At 54.2% G+C, this 21,416-nt stretch overlaps 2 protein-coding genes across 3 annotated transcripts in view; one reads left to right on the forward strand and one right to left on the reverse strand.

Moving 5' to 3' along the window:
- The first annotated feature begins 6 nt into the window (after positions 1-6).
- On the forward strand, positions 7-4,392 carry NXPH3 (neurexophilin 3). Of its 2 annotated transcripts, XM_006166173.3 has the most exons (3): positions 515-626; positions 2,339-2,490; positions 2,675-4,392. In XM_006166173.3, exons 2-3 carry the CDS (start codon positions 2,473-2,475, stop codon positions 3,377-3,379), a joined length of 723 nt encoding a protein of 240 aa, XP_006166235.1. In that variant the 5' UTR covers positions 515-626; positions 2,339-2,472; the 3' UTR covers positions 3,380-4,392. The 2 variants fall into 2 exon arrangements, with proteins under 2 accessions (XP_006166234.1, XP_006166235.1); XM_006166172.2 differs by lacking the exons at positions 515-626; positions 2,339-2,490 and adding an exon at positions 7-300.
- Positions 4,393-11,834: 7,442 nt separating this feature from the next.
- Positions 11,835-21,416, reverse strand: part of SPOP (speckle type BTB/POZ protein) — a 70,573-nt gene continuing 60,991 nt past the window's right edge. Inside the window, exon 10 of the mRNA XM_027767350.1 lies at positions 11,835-11,852. Within this exon, the coding sequence (XP_027623151.1) occupies position 11,852 (1 nt within the window). The 3' untranslated portion in view covers positions 11,835-11,851. The remainder of the gene's footprint in view (positions 11,853-21,416) is intronic.

Genomic DNA, 21,416 nt, shown 5'->3' on the forward strand with positions numbered 1-21,416 from the left:
CGCCCGTCGGGGACCTCGAGCGGGGGCCGCGCTGCGCGCAGCTGGACTAGGGGAGGGGGGCGGCAGCTACACAGCTGGACCGACGGGGGCGGGGTCGGTCCTGGGCGACTGGCTGAGAGGAAGGCCTGGAGCCGCCGAGGACTGGAGCATGGGACGGCGCGCCTGAAGGAGCAGGAAGGGGAGGAAGGGGCCTGGGACCCCGAAAGGAAAAAAGGAGAGAAGCGGGGACGAGAACCGAGGAGGAAGATGCAACTGACTCGCTGCTGCTTCGTGTTCCTAGTGCAGGGCAGCCTCTATCTGGTGAGTGGTCTCGGGGAGCTGCGCCGAGGGGCGGGGGCCCCGGGCATCGGGGGAGCGCGCGGGAAGCTTCTGCGCCCGGAAACTTTCTCCCTTCCCCCCCGACATTCCAGGGATGGAAGGGGAGACTGGGAGCTGGGGGAGAGGGCGGGTCCGAGGCCGGAGACTGGACCGGAAGGGTTAATAGGGGCGGGGAGAGGGTGCTTGGCTGGCCCACCCACTCCGCGGCTGGTGGCTGGAGGTGAGACCAGCACTGGGGAAAAGGCCCGGAGCCGGGTCGCCCAGGGTGACCCGACCGGGTCCCGGCGCCCTGGGACGCGCAGAAGGGGGTAGGTAAAGGGTGGGTGGTGGAGCCGGTGCCCTGTCGGGTCAGGGGGTGTGGGCTTTGCCTCTGGCCCCCAGGAGCGGAGAGCCCGGGCGCTGGGTCCCTCTGCGCGGAGCGGTCCAGCGGGGGGCGGCCCGCGTCCCTCCCTCCGCCCGCCCTCCGTCGCGCTCCCTCCCTCCCCGCCTGTTGTTTTCCTCTCCTCTCCCGGCTGCGCGCAGCCTGAGCCCCACAGGACCCGGGCAGGCGGCTCCCGCCCCGGGCGCTCGCGGCCGCTGAGCGGCGCGCCCAGAGCCCGCTCCCCCGGCGCCGGCCCCCGGCGCGGCCCAGGATGCCGGGAACCCCACCCCGACCCCAGCCCAGCGCTTAACTCCCCTCTGACCGAGCGCCCGCCGACCTTCCCGCCAATCCTGTCGTGGAGGAGCCGCAGCTCCGCGCCTGGATCTGCCCCTTCCCTCAAAATAAAAATCGCCTTTGCCACCACCCCATTCCCTTCCCTCCTCACGTCCCCACTGTGGCCCTCGTCTCTGTCCTCCAGCCATTCAGCTGTGACCCCCAGAGCCAAGTACACACAGGTCCGCAGCCCTGAACCCAGCCCTGGGGCAGTTTGGGGTGGGGGGGCAGGTGAATGCTCCTCTCCCGGCTGTCCCTCCAGTCCTCGGCGGGGCCTGGCGGGGGGCGGGGAGGTGCGGGCCAGAGCCCCGTTAGTCACAGCAGGCATCAGCAGGCACTGCCAAGGCCAGAGCAAGGGGCACGAAGACCCCAAACCCCCTCGGAGCCCTCGCACGCCCAGCCCCTCAGGCATCCCTCATCCCCAGCCGGGGTGGTCACCAGGTCCCAGCTGAGCCGCTGCCCCTGGCTCTGGCAGACACACACGGGGCCAGTGCTGTCTTTCAGAAGCTGAGCAAACACAGCCAGGCCACTGCCCTTAGGAAACCTTGCAAAGTCCCTGATGCCCTCCAGAGCTGTCCCGGAGTGACTCCAGCCTGCCAGGCTGGCTCTCCCCACAGCTCCTCCAGGAAGCGTCCCTCCCCCAGGTGTGGCCTGTCACCAGGGCTGACCCAGCCTGGGCAGAGTCTCACAGGAGATTCCAGGTGGGGACGTGGCTGGGACGGAACCCTCTTTAGAAGACACATCTGGCCTGTGAGGCCGGTGTGTATGGCTTGCTGTGAGGGTGACCCTGGGTGACCTTAGCCTTGGAGTGACGTGCCCTCTGGCCTCTGGTGTCCTCATCTGTGAAATGGGAATAATGGAACTCCTACCTCATAATGCAAGAAGGGTCTCGGCGTGTCATCACCGGCGTTCCCCAGGGAAGGAAGCTTCGGCCTTCCACCCTTGGCCACTCGGCGTGGCTTCATTCCCAGTCTCCCTCACCCTCCTGCCCAAACCTCACTGTGTTTGTCCTTGAGAAAGCTTCCCTGGGTTCTGTTTTCTTACTCCGTGGTCTTGGTTGTCCTTGCATCTGCAGGTGGAATTTATGCCAGGGTGGGGACAGCGTCTCATCCAACAGACTAGGCAGTCCCCACAGTCAGGGGCTGGGCCTCTCCTGTCACACTGGGGCCCTCCCAGGGTAGGGATGGCGCTCCCGGCCTGCCTGGGTTGTGGGGGCAGAGGTGTTGCCTTCCGCCTCACCCTGGCATTGCACAAGCCAGAAAGGTGGGCAGCTACCTCTCCCGTCAGAGGGAGGGTGCTTCTGTCTCAGACACGGGCTCTCTCCAGGGTGCCGGGCTTCCCCCATCAGACGGGACTCCTCAGGACTGTGTCCCCCTAGTGCCACAGTCCACTGAAGAGAATTCTCACCATCCCAGAGACAGGACCATGGGGAGAGGACCCAGGAGTGACCTGAACATGAGATGGGGCCACGGCATGGGGTAGAGTGTACACTGATACCCCCCTCCCTGCTAAAGTGGGCAGCATGCAGGGCCCCTCAGCCCGGAGTCGGAGAGGGAGGAGTGGACCCAGAGGTGGTGCTGGTGACGGTGGGGGGGGGCAGTGGACCAGAACGCCTGCGTCCTCCAGGACACAGCTCTCACTCTCCTCCCAACCCCCTCCTAGGTCATCTGTGGCCAGGATGATGGTGCCCCCGGCTCGGAGGACCCTGACCATGATGACCGTGAGAGCCAGCCCCGGCCCCGGGTGCCTCGGAAACGGGGCCACATGTCGCCCAAGTCCCGCCCCATGGCCAACTCCACTCTCCTAGGGCTGCTGGCTCCACCGGGGGAAGCTTGGGGGGTCCTTGGGCAGCCCCCTAACCGCCCAAACCAAAGCCCCCCACCCTCCGCCAAGGTGAAGAAAATCTTTGGCTGGGGCGACTTCTACTCCAACATCAAGACGGTGGCCCTGAACCTGCTCGTCACAGGGAAGATTGTGGACCACGGCAACGGGACCTTCAGCGTCCACTTCCGACATAACGCCACGGGCCAGGGCAACATCTCCATCAGCCTCGTGCCCCCCAGTAAAGCCGTGGAGTTCCACCAGGAGCAGCAGATCTTCATCGAAGCCAAGGCCTCCAAAATCTTCAACTGCCGGATGGAGTGGGAGAAGGTGGAGCGGGGCCGCCGGACCTCCCTGTGCACCCACGACCCAGCCAAGACCTGCTCCCGAGACCACGCGCAGAGCTCTGCCACCTGGAGCTGCTCCCAGCCCTTCAAGGTCGTCTGTGTCTACATTGCCTTCTACAGCACAGACTATCGGCTGGTCCAGAAGGTGTGCCCAGATTACAACTACCACAGCGATACCCCCTACTACCCCTCTGGGTGACCCTGGGAAGGCCACACAGGCCAGGCCAGGCCAGGGCTGGAAGGACAGGCCTGCTCATGCAGGAGGCCATCTGTCTGGACACTGGGCCGGGAAAGGGATGGGCCTCAGGCAGGGAGGGGGTGGAGAAGAGGAGAAGCCACGTGGGGTCAAGGCCTCACGGCCACCTGAGGCTGCACGGGTGGGGGAACAGGCTCTGGGCCGCCTCCCAGGGCTTCCCCGTTGAGCCACACGCAAACGCCCGGTCCCTGAGTCCCCTGAGCAGGCAGATCAGTGTGGCCCCAGGTCTAGCCGTGGAGAGGAGCCTAGACCCTGGCTTTCTCCCTGCCTTCCTGAGAGAGGACAGCACCAGGGAGGGGGTAGGTTTCATCAGTGTGGACGCCAAGCAGTCCCCTTAGCAGGGATGGCTGAAGCAGGGCTTCCTGGGAGCCAGGGGGGCGGAGGGGCCAGGAGGAGCTCCAGCCCAGCCCAGTGGGCGACCCCAAGCCCCTTGTCCCACACTGGGCACAGCAGGAGGCTGACATGGTGACTCGTGCGGTCTCTGATGTCTGGGCAGATAGACCATGTCTCCAGCTAGGCCACCCCTTTCCAGAACCTGCTCCTGCCAGCACCCCCACTCCTACTCCCCCTCTTGCTGATGGCACACATGTCCTTAAGCTGAGACAGGACGACTGGGGTCCTCTCAACACCAAGCCACAGGGGACACCCCATATGCCGTGTGTCCCTCCTCCACTCCTGTCCCCGCTGGCTCCTCTGGGAGCTTCCTTGTCCCAGAAAGTGGTTCCTCAACAGTCACCTCACCTGTCAGGCTGGGGCTGTCCGCATGGGGATGGTTACCCCTCTCTGCAGCCCTGGGCGGGTGAGGCTGGAGGGAGCCTGAGGGAGCCCGGGGTCTCTTCCGTAGTGTCTGTCTGTGGGTGGGGGAGGGGAGGGAAGTCTTGTGAAATCACCTGATTGTCAACTTGTGTGTGCAGAATCTTGTTCTCGAAGCAGAGAATAAAGCTTTTCCCGGGGCACCGCGTTCCGAGTTGTGCAGGGGAACGGGCCCAGGCGCCCTCGGTCCAGCTGGCGCTTCTCAGATGGCAGCAGGACATTTGCTGGAGACCGGGGCCATGGGGCTCCAACAGCTGTCAGAGCTGATGGTCACTGATGGCCTCGGCCTCCTTCTCCAGCCCTCCCTCCCCCTCCTTCGGTCTCCCGCCCCACCCTGGGTGCAGGTGCTCAGAGTTAGAGAGGTCCAGGGACCTGGGGTCTGCCGTGGGAGGCTTGGGGCTGCTGGATTCTAGAGTGTTCTCCCACCTGCTGACGCCCACCCCACACCATCCGGGAGCTCTAGGGGACTGGAGGCAGAGAGGATGGGGTCCTGTGGCCTGGCCCTGACCCACCTGGCCTGGCTGAACTCTCAGGAGGACCTGGGCACTCTCACCCAGCCTGCTGCTCTGCTCCTGTGGAGAGCCAGATGCTGCCGACAGCTGGACCGGCCTGCCTGGCACACGGTTCTGCCCGCGCGGGGCTGGCTTCGTGTTAATAGCTTCCTTTCACCCTCCTGCACACTCTCGCCTGTCCTCTTTGGCCTTCCCCAGGAACTAGGCTGCTCTCGGCTAAGGCTTTGCTAACTGATTTCCTCCCAAAGCCGAAATCTGCACTAGCCCTCTGGCCCCTGCACCTCTCCAGGTACTTCCTGTGGCCCGTGGTCCTTGCTGGCCCAGGGGTCCATCCGACGTCCTCTGGCTGAGCAGATGCCCACCCTGTCATCACCCGGTGGTGGGTCATGTCTCTGGCACCCCCTGTGGAGACGGACCCCAGCCTCTGAGTGCTCTGTCCCCGGCTCGGCTCCCAGAGAGGAGGCCTAGGTCCTGCTCGAACCCCACCCTTCAGGATGGTCTGAAATCTCTCAGACAGCTTAGTGACTGCCCCCTAAGACCATGGTTCTGCGGCCTGTCCCTCAGCCAAGCTGGGGAGCTGCCCCAGGTGGCCTGGTCCCCGCCATCGGAGTGGGGCCTCCCAGACAAGACCACCAGGCCAGGGACTGTTTGAGGGTGCAGCCTGTGTGTCCCCATCAGACCTGAGGCCAGGGTCTGTGCCTCACTCATCAGACTAGAGTCTCCCTTAGGGCAGGCACTGCCCCAGGAATGAAGCGGGAAGGGGAGCCACTTGCTCTTTTGTAAGCATCAGAACACCTGTCCTGGCCCTGCTCCTCGGCCTTGGCACTGTCTGGGCCTCAGTTCCCATTTCTTTTTCTTTTTTTTTTTAGTTTTTGCTATAGGGCGTGTGCACTCACTGCAGAGACAGAGGGGGAAATTGAGAAGTTCCCCCCCCCCCCGGCTGGGGGACCCCACCACAATCCCTTTTCCATTCTCCTCCTGGGGTTTTAGGCACGTAGGCACACATGGCATGACTTTCAAGCCACCAGATCTGGGACTTGAACTGTGTAGTCAGCTATGTGGGACTTAGCTGCCTTAACCTCCATACCACCTGCTGGCCCTGGGCGAGGCTGTCCTGCAGTCGGCGAAGCTTGTGAGAGGAAACACATGTCAGGTCGCCTGGCGGCAGTGCTGGGTGATCCTGAAGAGCAAGGCAACAGCGCGGTGTCTGGGTCCTCCCTCCCCACTCTGTCCCTTCCCTGGGATGAGCAAGCGGGAACTGAGTCACTCCCTTCCCCATCTTGGCAGGGATGCTGGTGACCTGGCATGTGGCAGACTCCCGGGCGAGGCCCATTGCTCAGAGATTTGTGAGGTGGGTGTGTGGGTCGGGAAGCTGGGGGATAGGGTGTCTATGGGGGTGGAGGCAGCCGAAGCCCCGAGGTGGCCAGGGACCTGGGTCATCCAGTGTGAGTAGCAGGGTCGATGACAACGAGCCAGCAGCTCTGTGTTGGGACGGGATCCAATGTCATGGCTGGGCGTGGGAGAGAGAAATGTTACTTCCGAAGACTTGGAGTCCCACGGTACTGCCAGGAAAACCGGGGGCTGGGTGACCTGCAAGGAAAGGCAAGATGCGGTGGGGGTGGCACCTGCCAATTATGCCAGTCCTGGAGTGGCAGGGGACTAAGGCACAAATGCCAGACGAGTCCTGGCACTGCCACTCGGGGGCTGGGTGATGCTTCCAGGGGGACCCTGTTTCTCGTTGGCTGCCAAACTCAAAGGCCAGTGTGATACTAATTCAAGCGAAGAAGCCTAATTCGAGGCCTCCCAGTTCCTCTCAGGCCCACCCGCTAGGTGGTCTCAAGGCACAAGCGGACTCCTCCAGAACCACAGAGGCTGCAGTGACTGGACGGGGTCCCCGGGAGCTGCAGGAACAGGGCCAGGCCTGTCTCTGAGCCCTCTCCCAGGTCTGTGAATGAGCAGCTGGGGAACCTCAGGAGATCAGAACACCTCCCAGGGCCTCCTTGTATGCACGGCCAGGGCTCTGCCCGCCTCCGAGGTGGGTTACATGGATTGCCCAACAGATGTTTCTTCCCCTTGTTTTTGGAGACAGGTTTATGTCAACACCAGCCTTGCTCCCAGTGTGGGGAGGTGAAAGGGCCCCAAGCTGGAGGTAGGTGACCTGTGTTCTTACCCTGGCTCTGCCCCATGACGCATGTGGCAAAGAACACTACTTGTCCCGTAACAGCCATTCCCTCCTCACTGAAGTGAGATCCTCAGTGTTTGGTGAAGCACACGGGCTGAAATACACCCTGTGTTTCCCTGTCCCCGCCACCCAGATGATGAAGATCTGGCCAACAACATTGAAGCCAAAGGATGTTATGGCAACTTCCAGAAATCTTACACACTTGATGTCCGCCCTTTGCCCCTTGAAGTGGCAGGGCAGTGAGTTTGAAGTCCCAGTCCTCTGAAAATGTTGTGCAATAGAAATATACCGGCCATTGGCTGCTTACCTTAAGACTTTTTTCCTTTTAGTTTTTTTGCCAATTTTTTGTGCTCACCGGAAAAAGAGAGAGAAAATGAGAAATTATCCCCCAGGGTGATGGCCACACCACAATCCCTTCTCCATTCTCTTCTGGGATTTTGGGCTCACATGCATGGATGCCTGGCGTGATTTCAAGCCACCAGGTCTAGGACTGGATTTGCCGTCAACCGTGTGGGAATCCAGTACCTTAGCCTACACCCCACTTGCTGGCCCCCTATAAGACTTAGACAAGGGAAAAATCAAACAGTTCATATTTAAGCCACTGTGCATCGGGCCTCCGTTTCTTGTCGTTACATCTGGCTCCACCTGATTCGGTGGCTGGGTTTGAGCAGTTCACTTGTGTGGACCTCGGTTTCCTCACCTGAACAATTAATGCTCACGTGGCTTGTCACACTTCAGAGAGGTTTTGTAGATGGTTAGCGAACTTGGGAAAGCTTGGGCCCCCTCCCCCTCCCAGGCATCTCAGCAGCCAGCCTCGTTTTGGGAGGTGGGACAAGGCTCTGCTACATTGCTGGGAGCCCTTGAGGAGCTCAGAGGATTCTCTTCCCCGTCTGAGAGGTTTCCAGTCCCCAAATTCGGCCCCCCATGTGTCTGAGTCCCCTTCCACATTCTGATGTTGGTGACACACAATCCTCGTTAAGGGCCTGACTGATCCCAGCCAGATGGGATCCTAATTTAATTAAAACCCTTTAATTACCTGCAACAACACAGCTTTGGAAGTTCAATGCAGAGGGGGGCCTGTGACGGGCGGGAACTGTCAGCAGGGCAAGCAGTGGCTGCCCTCTCGGCACCCAGGGAACCCGGGGTGGTGAGGCGTTTCTGCCAGCCTGGGGGCGCCAACTGCCAATGTGGCCCAGGCTTGGTCTCCAGGGTACAGCCAGGCGGAGGAGTAAAGCAAACCAGGCCCTTGGGAGCAGAGTACCAGGCTGGTGGGTGGGCCCAGAGCTGTCAGTGTCGGTTTTCTGCTTCTACTGAGACAGCTCAGGCTGTTAAAGTCGGGTCTGAGCCCTCTGGAGACCTGGCTCTGCCCAGGGCACTCAGTGGGAGCAGGTGCTTTCCAACTCCCCCAGAACGGCCTGGCTTAGGAAACAGGGGTACTTCTGCACCTACTGAAGGGAAGCTTGGCCCAGGCTGTCCCGAGGGTCTTTGCTCAGGGGCCCCCCATCTGGGGAGCGGGGAGGAAGGAGTGACTTAGCTTGGTTGCAGAGGGGCCATGAGGTCTTTTGGGGGGCTAGTAAGGACCTCCCTTGGCCACCCACACCTCAAAGATCCCCCTGGAGCTGAAGCCAAGGCAATTCTATAGCTGCCTTCCTGCACTGCCTGCTGTCTCTAGCCCTCAGTGCTCCCACCCTCCCTCCTCCAGAATCCTGCTTCAGCTCCCCGCTCCACCTTTTTTGTGTGTGTTGTTTCCTTTTAATTTGTGAGTGGACGCATGTACTCGCCAGAGACACAGCGAGAGAAAGGGAGAGGGAAATGACGAAAGCACCTCCTGGGGGGAGGATAGCCATGCGGCAATTCCTTCTCCATTCTCTTGGGATTCTGGGTGTGATGGACACACACACACACACACACACACACACACACGTGCCCAGCGTGTTTTGCAAGCTGCCAGGTCTGGGGCTTGAACTGTGCAGTTGGCCACGTATGATCCAACCACCTTCACCACCACGTTGCCAGCTGGCCCTCCCCACTCCATCTCGCTTCCTGTTGTCTCCTAACGTCATGGCCTCTAAAAAGCCTGCTCCTATCTCTTAGCTTAGGCTCTTCTAGAGAGTCGTGCACCTGCCAAATTGGGGACTCAGAGCAGGCGAGGTGGATGTCCCCTCTAGGCTAATGAGAGCCTAGAAACAGAAGCCACCCTCCCCCTCAGACTAGAGACTCGATGAGGGCAGGGGTAGGGCGCCCCCTCCATTGGTGCGGACTCCCAGAGGCTGGTACTTCCTCTGAGGCATAGTTACAAGCCGCCCGCACATGGAACTGCGTGGAGGTCATCCCCGCTGGGCCTCATTGGAAGCGCACTGAGGCGTGATCTCGGTCTTTTTTCTGCCAGTGTGGAGAGAAGTGGTGACTGGAGGACAGCTGTGGCACTGCTAGCGTCCCCAGGTCAGGAGGCCATGGCGGCACCCCTCCTCCAACCTGTCCCTAGCTTTGAGTGCTGTCTTCTCTAGGAAGGTCTTCAGAGCCCAGGCTAGCTCCCGGGGCAGAGGGCAGGGCGGGGTCTCCCTCTGAACCACTTAGGCAGGAAAAGCTAAGGTTTTCTAGATTCTAACCCACCAGCTTCTCTTTCTATTATACCTGAATTCCTCATCCAACATCCCTTTTGTGGCTTGGGAAAGGAATGCCCTCTGGGGCCTAGGGAGCCTGGACGCCCCTCGCCTTGGGTAAGAGCAAGGTCGCGCTGGTGCGATGTGTCTGAAGTGTGCCTCGCCCCGTGACCTTGATGGGGTGGCCTCCTCGCCCGTCCTCCCTTGCCTGCTCACAGGATCCATGAGGGACAAATGTGCTGAGACGGCGTCGGGTTATTGCCATCTGGAACAGCTCCTGCTTGGCCCTCCCACCCTCCCGGTGGGGCTCCCAGGAGTCCAGAGTCTAAGGGTGCCATGGGGTGCAGTAAAAGTGGGGGTAGGCTGGTTTCTTTTTTCCAAGGCAGGCTACGCAGGGCAGCAGCTGAGCACAGGCTCCGAAACTAGAGTGCCTGCGTTCAGGTCTGTGCTCCACCACTCACTAGCTGTGGAACTTGAGCAAGTTACTGAACTTCTGCCTCAACTTCCCCATCTGTAAAAGGGGGGTGATCTCTACCTCTGAGGCCTGCTGTGAGCTGGGACACGTAAGGCAGCTGTTCAGGTCACAGCCCACACCGTGGCCCTGCCAGCTCGGGCCAAGCCTGGATGGGAGGAAGGGGAAGAATGGCCACAGACTCTCTCAATCCTTGCTGCAGGAAAAAAAAAAGAAAAAAAAAACTCAGGGAAGGTCAGAAGTCTGAAGTCTGTCATGTCTACAGAAGATGATACTTATAAAAACGAACCCGGGGCCAGCAGGTGCTACAGGGGTTAAGGCACTGGGCTCCCACTGTGGTTCAAGTCCTAGACCTGGCAGTTGAAAGTCATGCCAGGCACGTGTGCGTGTGTGCCCAAAAAGTCCCAAGAGGAGAAAGGAGAAGGGACTGTGGCGTGGCCATCCACGTTGGGGGTGATTTCTCACTTTCTTTCAGTCTTTCCAGGGAGCACACACACCCTATCATAAACATTGTTCAAAAAAAGAAAAAAAAAAAATCTGGGGGCCGGCAAGTGGCATGGTTAAGGGCTCTGGACTCCCACACGACCGACTAAGGTTCGAGTCCTGGATCTGGCGGCTTGCTTCCTCATTTTCCCTCTTTCTCTTTCTCACTCTATCCCTTTCTGGTCAAATTTAAATAAATAAATAAAGTTAAATAAAATAATTCTTAAAAAATGTCTGGAGCCAGCAGGTGCTGCGTGGAGGTGAAGGTGGCTGGATCCCACCTTAACTGCTGAGTCCCAGGTGTGCCCAAATTCCTGAGAAGAGAATGGAGGGGATTGTGGAGGGGCCAACCCTGGGGGTGGGGATGATTTCTCACTTTCCCTATCTGGTGAGCACACATTCCCTATAGCAAAACTTTAAAAAACAGAAAAGAAAAGAAAAAGTCTACCTCCATATTCTTGGATTCTGGACAATGGCCCCTGCTCTGCGGTCTGGCCTCACCTCTGCAGGCAGTCTGGAAGCTCCCCTGTGCACTGGGTGGTTTCAGCAGTGTGCTCCCCTATGGACCTCGACCCACAAACACCACACAAGGCTCAGGAAATGCAGGTGGCCAGAGGGTCTTTATTTAGAAGCAGAGTTAAACACCCAAACAGCAGTCAGCCAAGTGCGCTCTCTCGGCTGGCGCCCTCAGCCAGGCACTTGTGTCAAACCCAGCTCCCTCCCTCTCTCCTGGCCCAGGTCACTGCCTCTATGGGACTGGTCCGTTTCCCACCAGCCTGGTTGGCCCCGCCCTTGCTGCTGTTCTGTGGACGGTGTGAGCCTCGTCCATCCAGGGCTGGATTGCTAAGGATGACCACATCTCTTCCAGCAGCGCCTTGGGTGCCTCATTTCCTGCACAGTCTGAGAAGGGCTGGGGTACACAGGGCCTGGGCAGCCAGTCTAGACTTGCAGATGAACTCAGAACTCACTTTCTACCACAGGAGTCCTTCACACAGGCAGGGAGAAAAAACAGAGACATGTGAAGCGGCAGCTGAACGGGCCAGGCCGTACGGGCAGTGCATGAGGACTCAGGTTTGGGTGAACAGGGGCTGGACGGGGCATAGCGGTGTGGCAAGGTGCACAAATGCCCCATTTACCCGCCTTGGCAGCTCCCAGGCCTGGGCTGGGAGGGGCCTGCTGCCGCTCAGTCAGGCTCTGCCATCTGCCACATCTCAGCGGAGATCAGAACTAGAGGGCTCGTCGTAGGCAGGTTTTGCTTTTTCTTTTTCTTTTTTTTTTTTTTCAAATGCAGCAGGATCAAGCTCAAGATGTCACTCTAGTGAGCCGGACTGGAGATGGGGAAGAGAAATGTCTAGGAAAACAGGGGAGAAATAAATGGAAGCTTCCATGCTCTAGAATGAGGGAGGAAAGGGGCAGAAAAGAGGAGGAGGGTGTCGAGAAGACAGGCTGGACGTGGTGGGCATGCCTCCATCTTTCCCCGGCTCTCGGAAGGCAGCCACAGCCCAAGAACGGGCTCCTGGGCTCTAAGTTACTCCTCTCTCTGGCCCTCTATTTTATTTATTTATTTACTTTTGGCCATAGGGTGTGTGTACTCGCCAGAGAGCTGGAGAGAGGGAAAGTGAGAAGGCGTGCTCTGGGGGGTGGCATCTGCAGCCCCTCTCCCCCGAGCTCCTCTCGGGATTTTGGGCATGCGCTCATACACATCCAGTGTTATTTTCAAGCCGCTGGGTCCAGGACCCCTGTGGGAGTCCAACACCTTCACTACCATGCCACCTGCCAGCCCCTCCAGCCCTTGTTTTTACACCCACAAGCTGACACGCTTCTGCCAGGCCTCTTAGCTCCCTCTCCGGAATACCTAATCTGACTGTTGGAGTCTAACCACGACGGCAGTGAAGAGTGTGGCGACTCAGCGCAGGCCCAGGTCCTCTCCTTCCTGGGACCTCTGCGGGCCTCTCCACATGCACTGCCACAGGCGAGGCTCCCAGACCTCGCAGGACACGGCCCGGCTGGTCAGCTCAGGGTGATTTTTCCAGAGGGAAGCCTGCTTCAGAAGGTCCCTGCACCCCCAAGGATGTGCACCGCAGTGCCTCGCTGTGTAGGTCTCACTGCAGCGTATAGCCCAATCCAGGGAGCCTGAGGAGAAACGGGCTGAGGCCACACAGGGTTTGGTCAGAAAGAACAGTGACACATAGAGGTAACAGGGATGCTGGCGGCAGCTGAGCCTTCTGGAGCCTTTATTCAAGGCCAGCTCTGAATAAGGATGTGACATGCATTTTCTAATCCTCCATGAGAACCTGATAAGACACCCATTTTACAGAGGAGAAAATGAAGGCGTAGCCAGGCTAGTACTCTGGCCAGGACCACTAGTGGTGGTGGGAGAGGAGAGCCAGGCCGTGTGCGCTCTGAACGCCAGCCTCGAGTGGCCCCTTAGTGCCACCTGCTCTCTCACCAACTCCCTCAATGGCTAGTTCAGAGCACGCTCCAACCTCCACCCTTTCTCAGGACTTCTCAGCCACTGGCCTTACTGCTTACTTCACACTGAAAGATAATACAATTAAACAAAACAAAACTGAAAGACATAAGTTATGGGGTCACCAGGTGGCATGGCGGTTAAGGTGCTGGACTCTCACATGGCTGACCGCAGTTCAAGTCCTGGACCTGATGGCTTGCTTTCTCACTTTCCCTCTCTCTCTGGTGAGCACATGTGCTCTAGAGCAAACTTAAAAATAAATAAATAAATAAATAAATAAATAAAATTTTAAGGAATTATTTTGTTATTACTTAAATTCAACCAGAGAGGGACAGAGAGAGAAAGAGAGAAAAACTGCTGTCTCCTGGGTCCTTCTTACTGGCTTTACTCATGCTCATGTCTCTTTCATCCTGGAGAAAACACCCAAACACCTCAACGACCGGCCCTGCACCCTGCCTCTAGTTCCTCACCTTCCCCGCCTCAGCGTCCCTTTCCTGAAACGTCCCTGGCTAAGGTCGCCAATGGCTTCCATGCCGCCAATGCCACACCAGTGGGCATTTTTAACTCTTCCTCTTGCTGGACAGTTTGTAACACATTTAACATTTCCTGTCTTGGGGCCAGCAGATGGTGTAGAGGTTATATCCCTGGACTCCAACATGGCTGACTGCAGTTCAAATCTTGGACCCAGTGGCTTCAAACTCACACTGGGCGCATGTGTGTGCATGCCCAAGATCCCGAGAGGAGAATGGAGGAGAAGGGATTGCAGCGTGGCCATCCCCCCCTGGGGGGTGATTTCTCGCTTTCTGTCTCTCTGTCTCTCTCTGTCTGGCGAGCACATGCGCCCTATAGCAAAAATCTCTCCAAAAAAAAAAAAGGAATATAAAAGCATTTAAGAATCAACAAGTACAATAAAACTAGTGATCCCGTTCTCCTCAAGCCTGTCCAGCTTCCCTTTAGTCTTTATTCTAGTAAACCCATCTAGTCCCGCAAGCCGGAAACTGCTTCACCCTTACTGTTGGCCCAAGTCGTTATCAAGTTCTGCCCAAACTGGTCCCTAATCTCTCTCAGACATACCCACTCTTCTCTAGCTTGGCCATCTGGCTGCTTCAAATCCCATTATCCTTCACCTTCTTCCACCCCTGACCCCAATGTTAACTTTTCTATGCTAGCCAGAGATCTTACCAAAACGCCAATCTTGTCATCTCAGTAGTTTCCCCATTGTTCTTCGTATACATACGTAAACCCAGGCCAGCCACTGGTGTGGTGGTTGGGCAGCTGGATCCCACATGGCTGACTGTGCAGTGAGTTCCAAACCTGGCAACTCGGGAAACACGCCAGGAGCATATGCATGCTGCCTCAGATCCCAAGAGAATGGAGAAGGGATTGCAGTGTGGCCAACCACGCAAAGGTGTTTTCTCTCTCTCTCTGGTGCGTGCACGTGTCTGATAACAAAACTAAAAACAAACCTAAAAGCCCCTGAACTCCGAGTGTGACCTATGAAGGTCTCATACATCTGCCTTCTAACTTGCTCTCACATTCTCCACATCCAGCCACCCAGGCTTCTCTGGGCTTCTAGAACACACCAAGCTCCCTTCTGCCTCAGGGCTTCATGCGTACAATTTCCTCCAAGTAGAATGTGCCTTCCTGCCTGTACCAAGCTGACAGCTCCCCACCCCTCAGCACTCACTGCTGAGGTTGCTTTCTTAGGGAAGCCTTTCCGGATTCTCTGGACGAGACCCATTCCCCATCCGCAGGCTCATGGCACCCTGTACATTTCCTCCAGGGCACGTACCACAGTTTGACAGGCGTGTCTGGGGGTTAAGGGCACTCTCTCCCCATCAAGACTCTAAGCTCCAATGAGGGCAGGGAGCAGGTAGTTGCTCATGGCACACTGAATATGCACATGAACATTAGGGAAGACAGAAAGGGCTGTGAAAATGTAAGGCCAAACCAGGGCAGAGAGGCTTAAACTGGTGGGAGAAGGCAACCCTTGGGATCACCCACTAGCATGCTGATCACTCTCAAATGCTTTTTTAAAAAAATAATTTTATTTATTATTTTTAAAATTTGACGAGAGAGAGAGAGAGATAGATGGGAAATGAGAAAACAAGCTTTTAGGTCCAGGACTTGAACTGTGGTTGGCCATGTGGGAGTCCAGCACCTTAACCACCACGCCACCTGCCAGTCCCTCAAATGCTCTTTTCTTTCTTCCTAGAAAAACTTTGGTTCAGAGATAATGAGGGGCAGGATGCATGCAGTGGGGAGACCACAACCCCCCTGGAATGACTGAAGATTATGTTGGACAGCTTGTCAGCCACAGTAATTTTTTGTCAATGTTTCAGTAACGTACACACTTCCAATACCGTAAGACACAGAAGTAAAAACGTGTTCATTTGCCCAGGGAGAGTAAAATGTATAATGTGACTATCTGTTCACAGACCAACGTCAACGTATCTACAGATTCCTATCAAGGCAGGCCTTCATCTTGCCATTAGATTATGGAAGCGCACTCTCAAGTGTGGCAGGAGGGCAGGAAATCACAAGGCACACAGATGTCGGAGGACAAATCTGAGGCCACACTGGCGGCACGCGGGAGCCGGATCACGCTGGTTCTCTGGAGCTGATCATTAAATTTTCAGGAATCCTGAGAGCTGGGTGTTAAACAGCCATTATTAAAAATTAAATTGTACCAACGTACAATTAGTAAAGGCGATAAGCACTAGAAATTCACCTCTCCCTGATGCTTTTACGTTGTACTCTTTCTACACTCCGAGGTTGTCTGCATCTATTAGACCTCTAGGGCCGAGACACAGGAAAATGGCGCACTGCGCTGCCCTTCCCAGCTCCACATTCAGTCACGGCACCTTGGTCATCTGAAACCAGCTATGGTGGGACTATCTACGTCACGACAACTGGCAGAGGCCACCAATCAGGGTTTGTGCATTTGGGAATGGAATGTTCTACCTCGAGTAGCACATCACTGAGCCAAACCACTGGCCCATGAGACATTTTTAAGGCGTGAAGTAAACTTTCTCTTGGAAGCTGGATAGGCTGAAGTAAAGAATCTTGTCTTGAAGAAAACATTCTGCAAAAATTGTGTGAGAGTTGAAGGTACTCTTTTCCTCTGTCGACTTAAAGCTGTAATTATTCTACAAACATGACTCTCATTACTCAATATCAGTTACTCAGGTGCCCATAATTCACAGAACCACCATCACTTACGGACAAAAACAAGTGTTGACTAGACAGAATTCTTACGGGAGGGAGAAGTCCCCTTTCTTTCTGTCAAACTTCTGGAAAGAGTAAATTATACTCAATCTATGTTTGCTTAGCTCCTTATCAGTCTTGGGTACTTCTTTTTTTAAAAAAAGGATTATTTTATTTTACTTTGTTTAGTTATTTTACTTTGACCAGAGAGGGACAGAACGAGAGAAAGAGAAAAAGTGAGAAAGCAAGCCACCAGGTCCGTGACTTGAACTGGGGTCAGTCATGTGGGAATCCAGTGCTCTCAACCACCACGCCACCTGCCAGCCCTAGGGCTTCTACCTCCACCATGGGACCAAAACCGCTCTAAGGGAACCACTGACCCCCTTACTACTGAGGTCAATGGCTTCTTTTCAGTCCTGTGTTTTGGTCTCTCTGGTGTGTTTTTGTCACCTCAGTTAGACTGAAGTTAGCACAGAAAAAAGGTTACCCTCTACCCTAGGCCTACCCTGGGTACACCTGGGCCTCCTATGTACTCAGTAACGGTTGGCTTAATACGTGGCCTGAGTTTTAATGTCTGTGATCTCGAGATGTCATCTCACTTCCACGGACGTCTACTTTCTCAGATATGAAAGGAAGGTAAACAATGTGGGGGTCCCTTTCTTTTTTCCTTCAGTTTCTCAAGTGCTCACCTTTATGGGTCTTGAGAGGGTTAAAGAGGTCTCCATTTTCAACTGAGCATTCTAAGCTGTATCCACTCTATCACCAGGCAATCTCATGGCTTTCCACTTTTTCTTTGGTCCTTGGGCCTAAGCCCCAAAGCTATTCCATTGCCTTCTGTTGTTTCTTGGCTCAGAGCCTGGCTAAGCGACCTTGAGGAAGTTACGTCACCACCTTCCAAAGCTACACAAGTGGAATGAATGAGAGCTGCCCAAGACAAGCCAGGAAGCGTTCCGAACTCCTGTGAGATCCGTAACCTGCAGGAACTTGCGCTACATTCCCATACTTCAGTTGCGCATATTTTATCTTCACAACATTTTCCCCCTAGAGTTGATCCCCTTCACCTCCTTAATCATTTCTGTTTCTTGTACTAAATTCCCTCAAGTCTAAAATTCTTTTTTCCTAGAGCTGCAGAAATCAGAACCAAACAGTATCCCAGATGCCACTTCCTACTCCAGTATTACAGGGTTTACAGAAGGGGAGCGATCATCTTGCTAATGGCTTAGTGGCATAAAGATCCCATCAGTCAACAACATTCAAGTTTCTGCTCTCATCTGCAGGTCAAAGCTTCGGGTTCTCCCAGCTCATTACCCCAATACTGATCGTCCTACATTTGCTTACTTGCTCACTGTCTCTGTGAGGTGTCCAACCCATCCGGTCAAAGGCCTCAACATGGCACGGTCAACCTCTGAAATTAAAAGGGGGAAGGCGCACCCACTTTGTGCACATACATACCTAGAGAGCAGTCCAGTGCTACTCACCTGAATGTCAGATTAGCCAGCAAGCCATTAGAGATGCATCTAAATGATGTAGGGCAGAGTTCAGGGAAAAGTCAGGAGATAAAGGAAACGCACAGGCCTCAGACTGATTAAAAAGATAATTTAGTTGTGGAAAATAAGGCTGGGCTCCAGCCAGGAATTTGTCTTTGACAAAGATAAACCAAAGGATCCAATACGGTCATGTTGGGGGGATTTAGTTGTTCTTTCAGAGGAGGTGAAGAGCCAGAACAATGCAACAATCGGTTTCAAAGTGCAGCTCAACTCTCCCCCCCACCATGTTTGCTGTTCCGCTCATAAACACACAAGCTGTTTCCTTTCATCTGCACAGGTTCTTACAATATGGAGATCCACAATAGGTTTAAACCAGATTTCAAAATGAGGGGCCAGCAGGTGGCAGAGTAGTTAAGGCGCTGGGTTTCCACACAGGTGACCGCAGTTTGAGTGCTGGACCTGGTGGCTTGAAACTCACACTGAGAAGGTGTGAGCACGTGGCCAAAATCCCGAGGAGAGAATGGAGAAGGGATTGTGGTGTGGCCATACCCCCTAGGGGGTGATTTCTCTCTCTCTCTCTCTTGCTGTGTCTCTGCCAAGTGCATGCATCCTAAAGCAAAGATACGTCTTTAAAAAAAATGAGTGTGCAGAGTGGTGGTCAAGCCAGAGATCATCTGGCCTATGTGAGGATCTTCTGAACTGGCTCAAACTAAAGAAAAAAAAAAGAAAGAAAGCAACTCTTTAAGACCTAAGAAATCAGCAGCCTTACCAGCAGAAGGGAACGGGGGCGGGGAGGGGGGCATTTCTTACCCAGATTGTGAAATCCCATAAAGGTGTTTTAGATGTTTAATAACAATGTGGAAAGGCTTAATTTCCACATAGGAATGGAAAAATTCCTTTTTCTATGGGTGGCCAGTTATATAGGGGGGTTGACCACAGGGGAAGAGGGGAGATGGAGATGGGGATGATGCCAGACACTCCATTTGGACCTGAAACTGCAACTCCAAAGGTTTTGTGAAACTCCTTGCCTGAAATACTGTTTTGATAAATAAGCCATATCCTTGTGGAATTGAAATCTCCAACTGTTCCACTGGCACGGACATCTCTGCAGTGACAGCACATGCCCCAGATTGTGGAGTTAACTTGAATTAAATTTCAGATGTGGGGAGCTAAAGGAGGGGGTGGTGGCAGTGGGAGGTTTATGAACAGTATGCCGGGGCTCTGATGTTGTCATAACCAGATGGCTTCAACTGTATCATTTAAAACAAAAACAAACACATCCAGAAATAATAGAGTGACAGCAGCCCTGAGCAGCTTCACCTGTACCTGAAATCCTAACAGCTTTGTACCCGCAGTGGAGCCCACGTTCGAAACTCCAGAGAGTGAAAATCCAAGGAGGCCTTCATCTGGCCGCTTGCTAGGTGCCAGGTTTGCTACCCTCTTGGGTGCTTATTTCCAGAACACACCAGCCCCTGACCCACAGCTTTCTGTAAGGGGAAAGGAAAGCAAATCTGAAGCCTGGTTGGTCCTTCTGGAACCACTGAATAACAGGCCCTCTGAAGCACTTTCTAGAGCTTTGTTCCTGCAATTCCCAAGGAAGGAAGTTTTATCTCCCATTTTGTACCTAACATTTCAGGAACTTCCTCCAGTTAATTACTAATCTCTAGGATGTTACTTTAGAAGATCTGTCCTCCAAGAGCTGTGTGATTTTCTTTTTTAAAGATTTATTTATTTAATTCCATTTGTTAATTTTAAAAAATATTTTATTTAACTTTATTTATTGTTATTATTATTTTCCAGTTTGATCAGACAGAGAGAGTAAGGAAGGAAGCCACCAGGTCCAGGACTTGAACCATAGTTGGCCATGTGGGAGTCCAGTGCTGTTAGCCACCATGCCACCTGCCAGCCCTCATTTGTTAATTTTTAAATTTGTATTTAAATAATTATTTTGTTTAACTTTATTTATTTATTTTTAATTTGACCAGAGAGGGGGCAGGCAGAGAGGGAAAGTCAGAAAGCAAGTTGCCAGGTCTGGGCTTGAACCATGGTCAGCCATGTGGGAGTCTAGCATCCTTAGCCACTATGCCACCTGCTAGCCCCGTTAATTGTTATTTTTTAATCTGACCAGAGAGAGAGAGAAAGGAAAAGTGAGAAATCAAGTCACCTGGTCCAGGACGCGAACCATAGTTGGCCATGTCAGAGTCCAGTGCCTTAACCACCATACCAACTACCAACCCCAACAGCTGTGTGGCCTTAAGCTGACTATTCTTCGGGTTTCAGCTTTTCCTACTTTAACAGAGAAGATGCTATCTATCACCTGTTCTGGCAAATGTACCAAGTTGTTGCAAAGCCCAAATAAGATCTGGTGTATGAAGGTTAGCTGACATGGAGAGGAGACTTGGCGTCTGCCCCGGACCCTGGGTCTATGTGCTGTCTGGAAAACTAGGACTGAGGTGGTACAGGATAGCAGCCAGCACATGCAGAACTGGGCACTTCCTCGCATAGGATGCTCTGGAGGAAACTGGGAAGTGTGCGCTCATCAGAGGGAGCGAGAGAGGAAACGTGAGAAAGCATCTCCCATGGAGCATGGTCATGCTGCAATCCTTTTTCCATCTCTCTCTCCTTTCAGGATTTTGGGCACATATGCATATGGGCCCAGCATGTTTTTAAGCCTCCAGGTCCTGGATTCGAACCGTGCAGTTGGCCATGTGGGATTCAGCCACCTTAACCATGCCACCAGCTGGCCTGTGGAGTGGTTTCTATTAAACATCCTGCCTTGATTATATAATAATAGATCATATTCTTCCATTCTAGGAGTAGTGAGATACATGAAAATTGGGAAATTTGCCAAGGCTGACGTCCACTGAAGGGTAACGGAAGGTAAAACAGGTTAAAACTCCACCTAAGGTCAAATAATAAAGCCATTGGCCAAATGGCTTTTCCAGTGTGTGCCATGGTCCTGTGTCCCCAACGGTGTTAGGAAAAAGGCAGACGGGAGTCCTAGTGCAATCGTGCGAGCTCACCGGGAGTTCAGACGTCAGCTTTTCTGGAAACACAGCAAGTCAATGACAGAACCAGTCAGAGACAGTAATTTCCCTTTATTTAATCTCCACATTCATATCCTCTAGATCTTTTTATATTTAGTTAGAAAAGGAGAGCTTGGGCATTAGGTCTTCAAATATACAGGGTACAGAAAAGCCCACTACCATGACTTGCCTTGGCAGAGGCAGGGACTGCTCCCTCATTAGGATGTGGACTGTGAAATGCTCAAGGAGAATGAGAGACTGGCAGATGCTGAGAGCCCACAAAGGAAACTGGAGATTATGGAGACCCAATCAATCCCTACTACTTATCAGACATTCCAAACATAGTCTCTGCAAACAGAAGGCTCCAACGAGGCCTTCAAAATCCTTTACGCAAGGAACTCAGACCCAAGAGACCGGCCAAGTGAGTGAAACAAAAGACCAGAGATACCACACAGTACAAAATAGTAATTATTTATATTTTCAAAAAGAAAAAATTAACATTTGGAAGTTCTCCCCTGTAGGAAGAGGGGCTAGTGGGAAGGACAGGACTGGCTCCTACGCAGGTGGCAAGTCAGGTACGAACAGCTGAGCAATCTGGGCTGGGATTTCTCACACGGCATTAGTAATAAAATTTCCTTTCATCTTCATTTTGTTCTGTTTCTGTTTTGCCTTTTTTTTTTTTTTTTTTTTTTTTTAAAAAAAAGGCGGGGGGGGGGGGGGAGCAA

Source organism: Tupaia chinensis, unplaced genomic scaffold (genome assembly GCF_000334495.1).
Source record: "Tupaia chinensis unplaced genomic scaffold, TupChi_1.0 Scaffold144171_2, whole genome shotgun sequence".
NCBI lineage: Eukaryota > Metazoa > Chordata > Mammalia > Scandentia > Tupaiidae > Tupaia > Tupaia belangeri.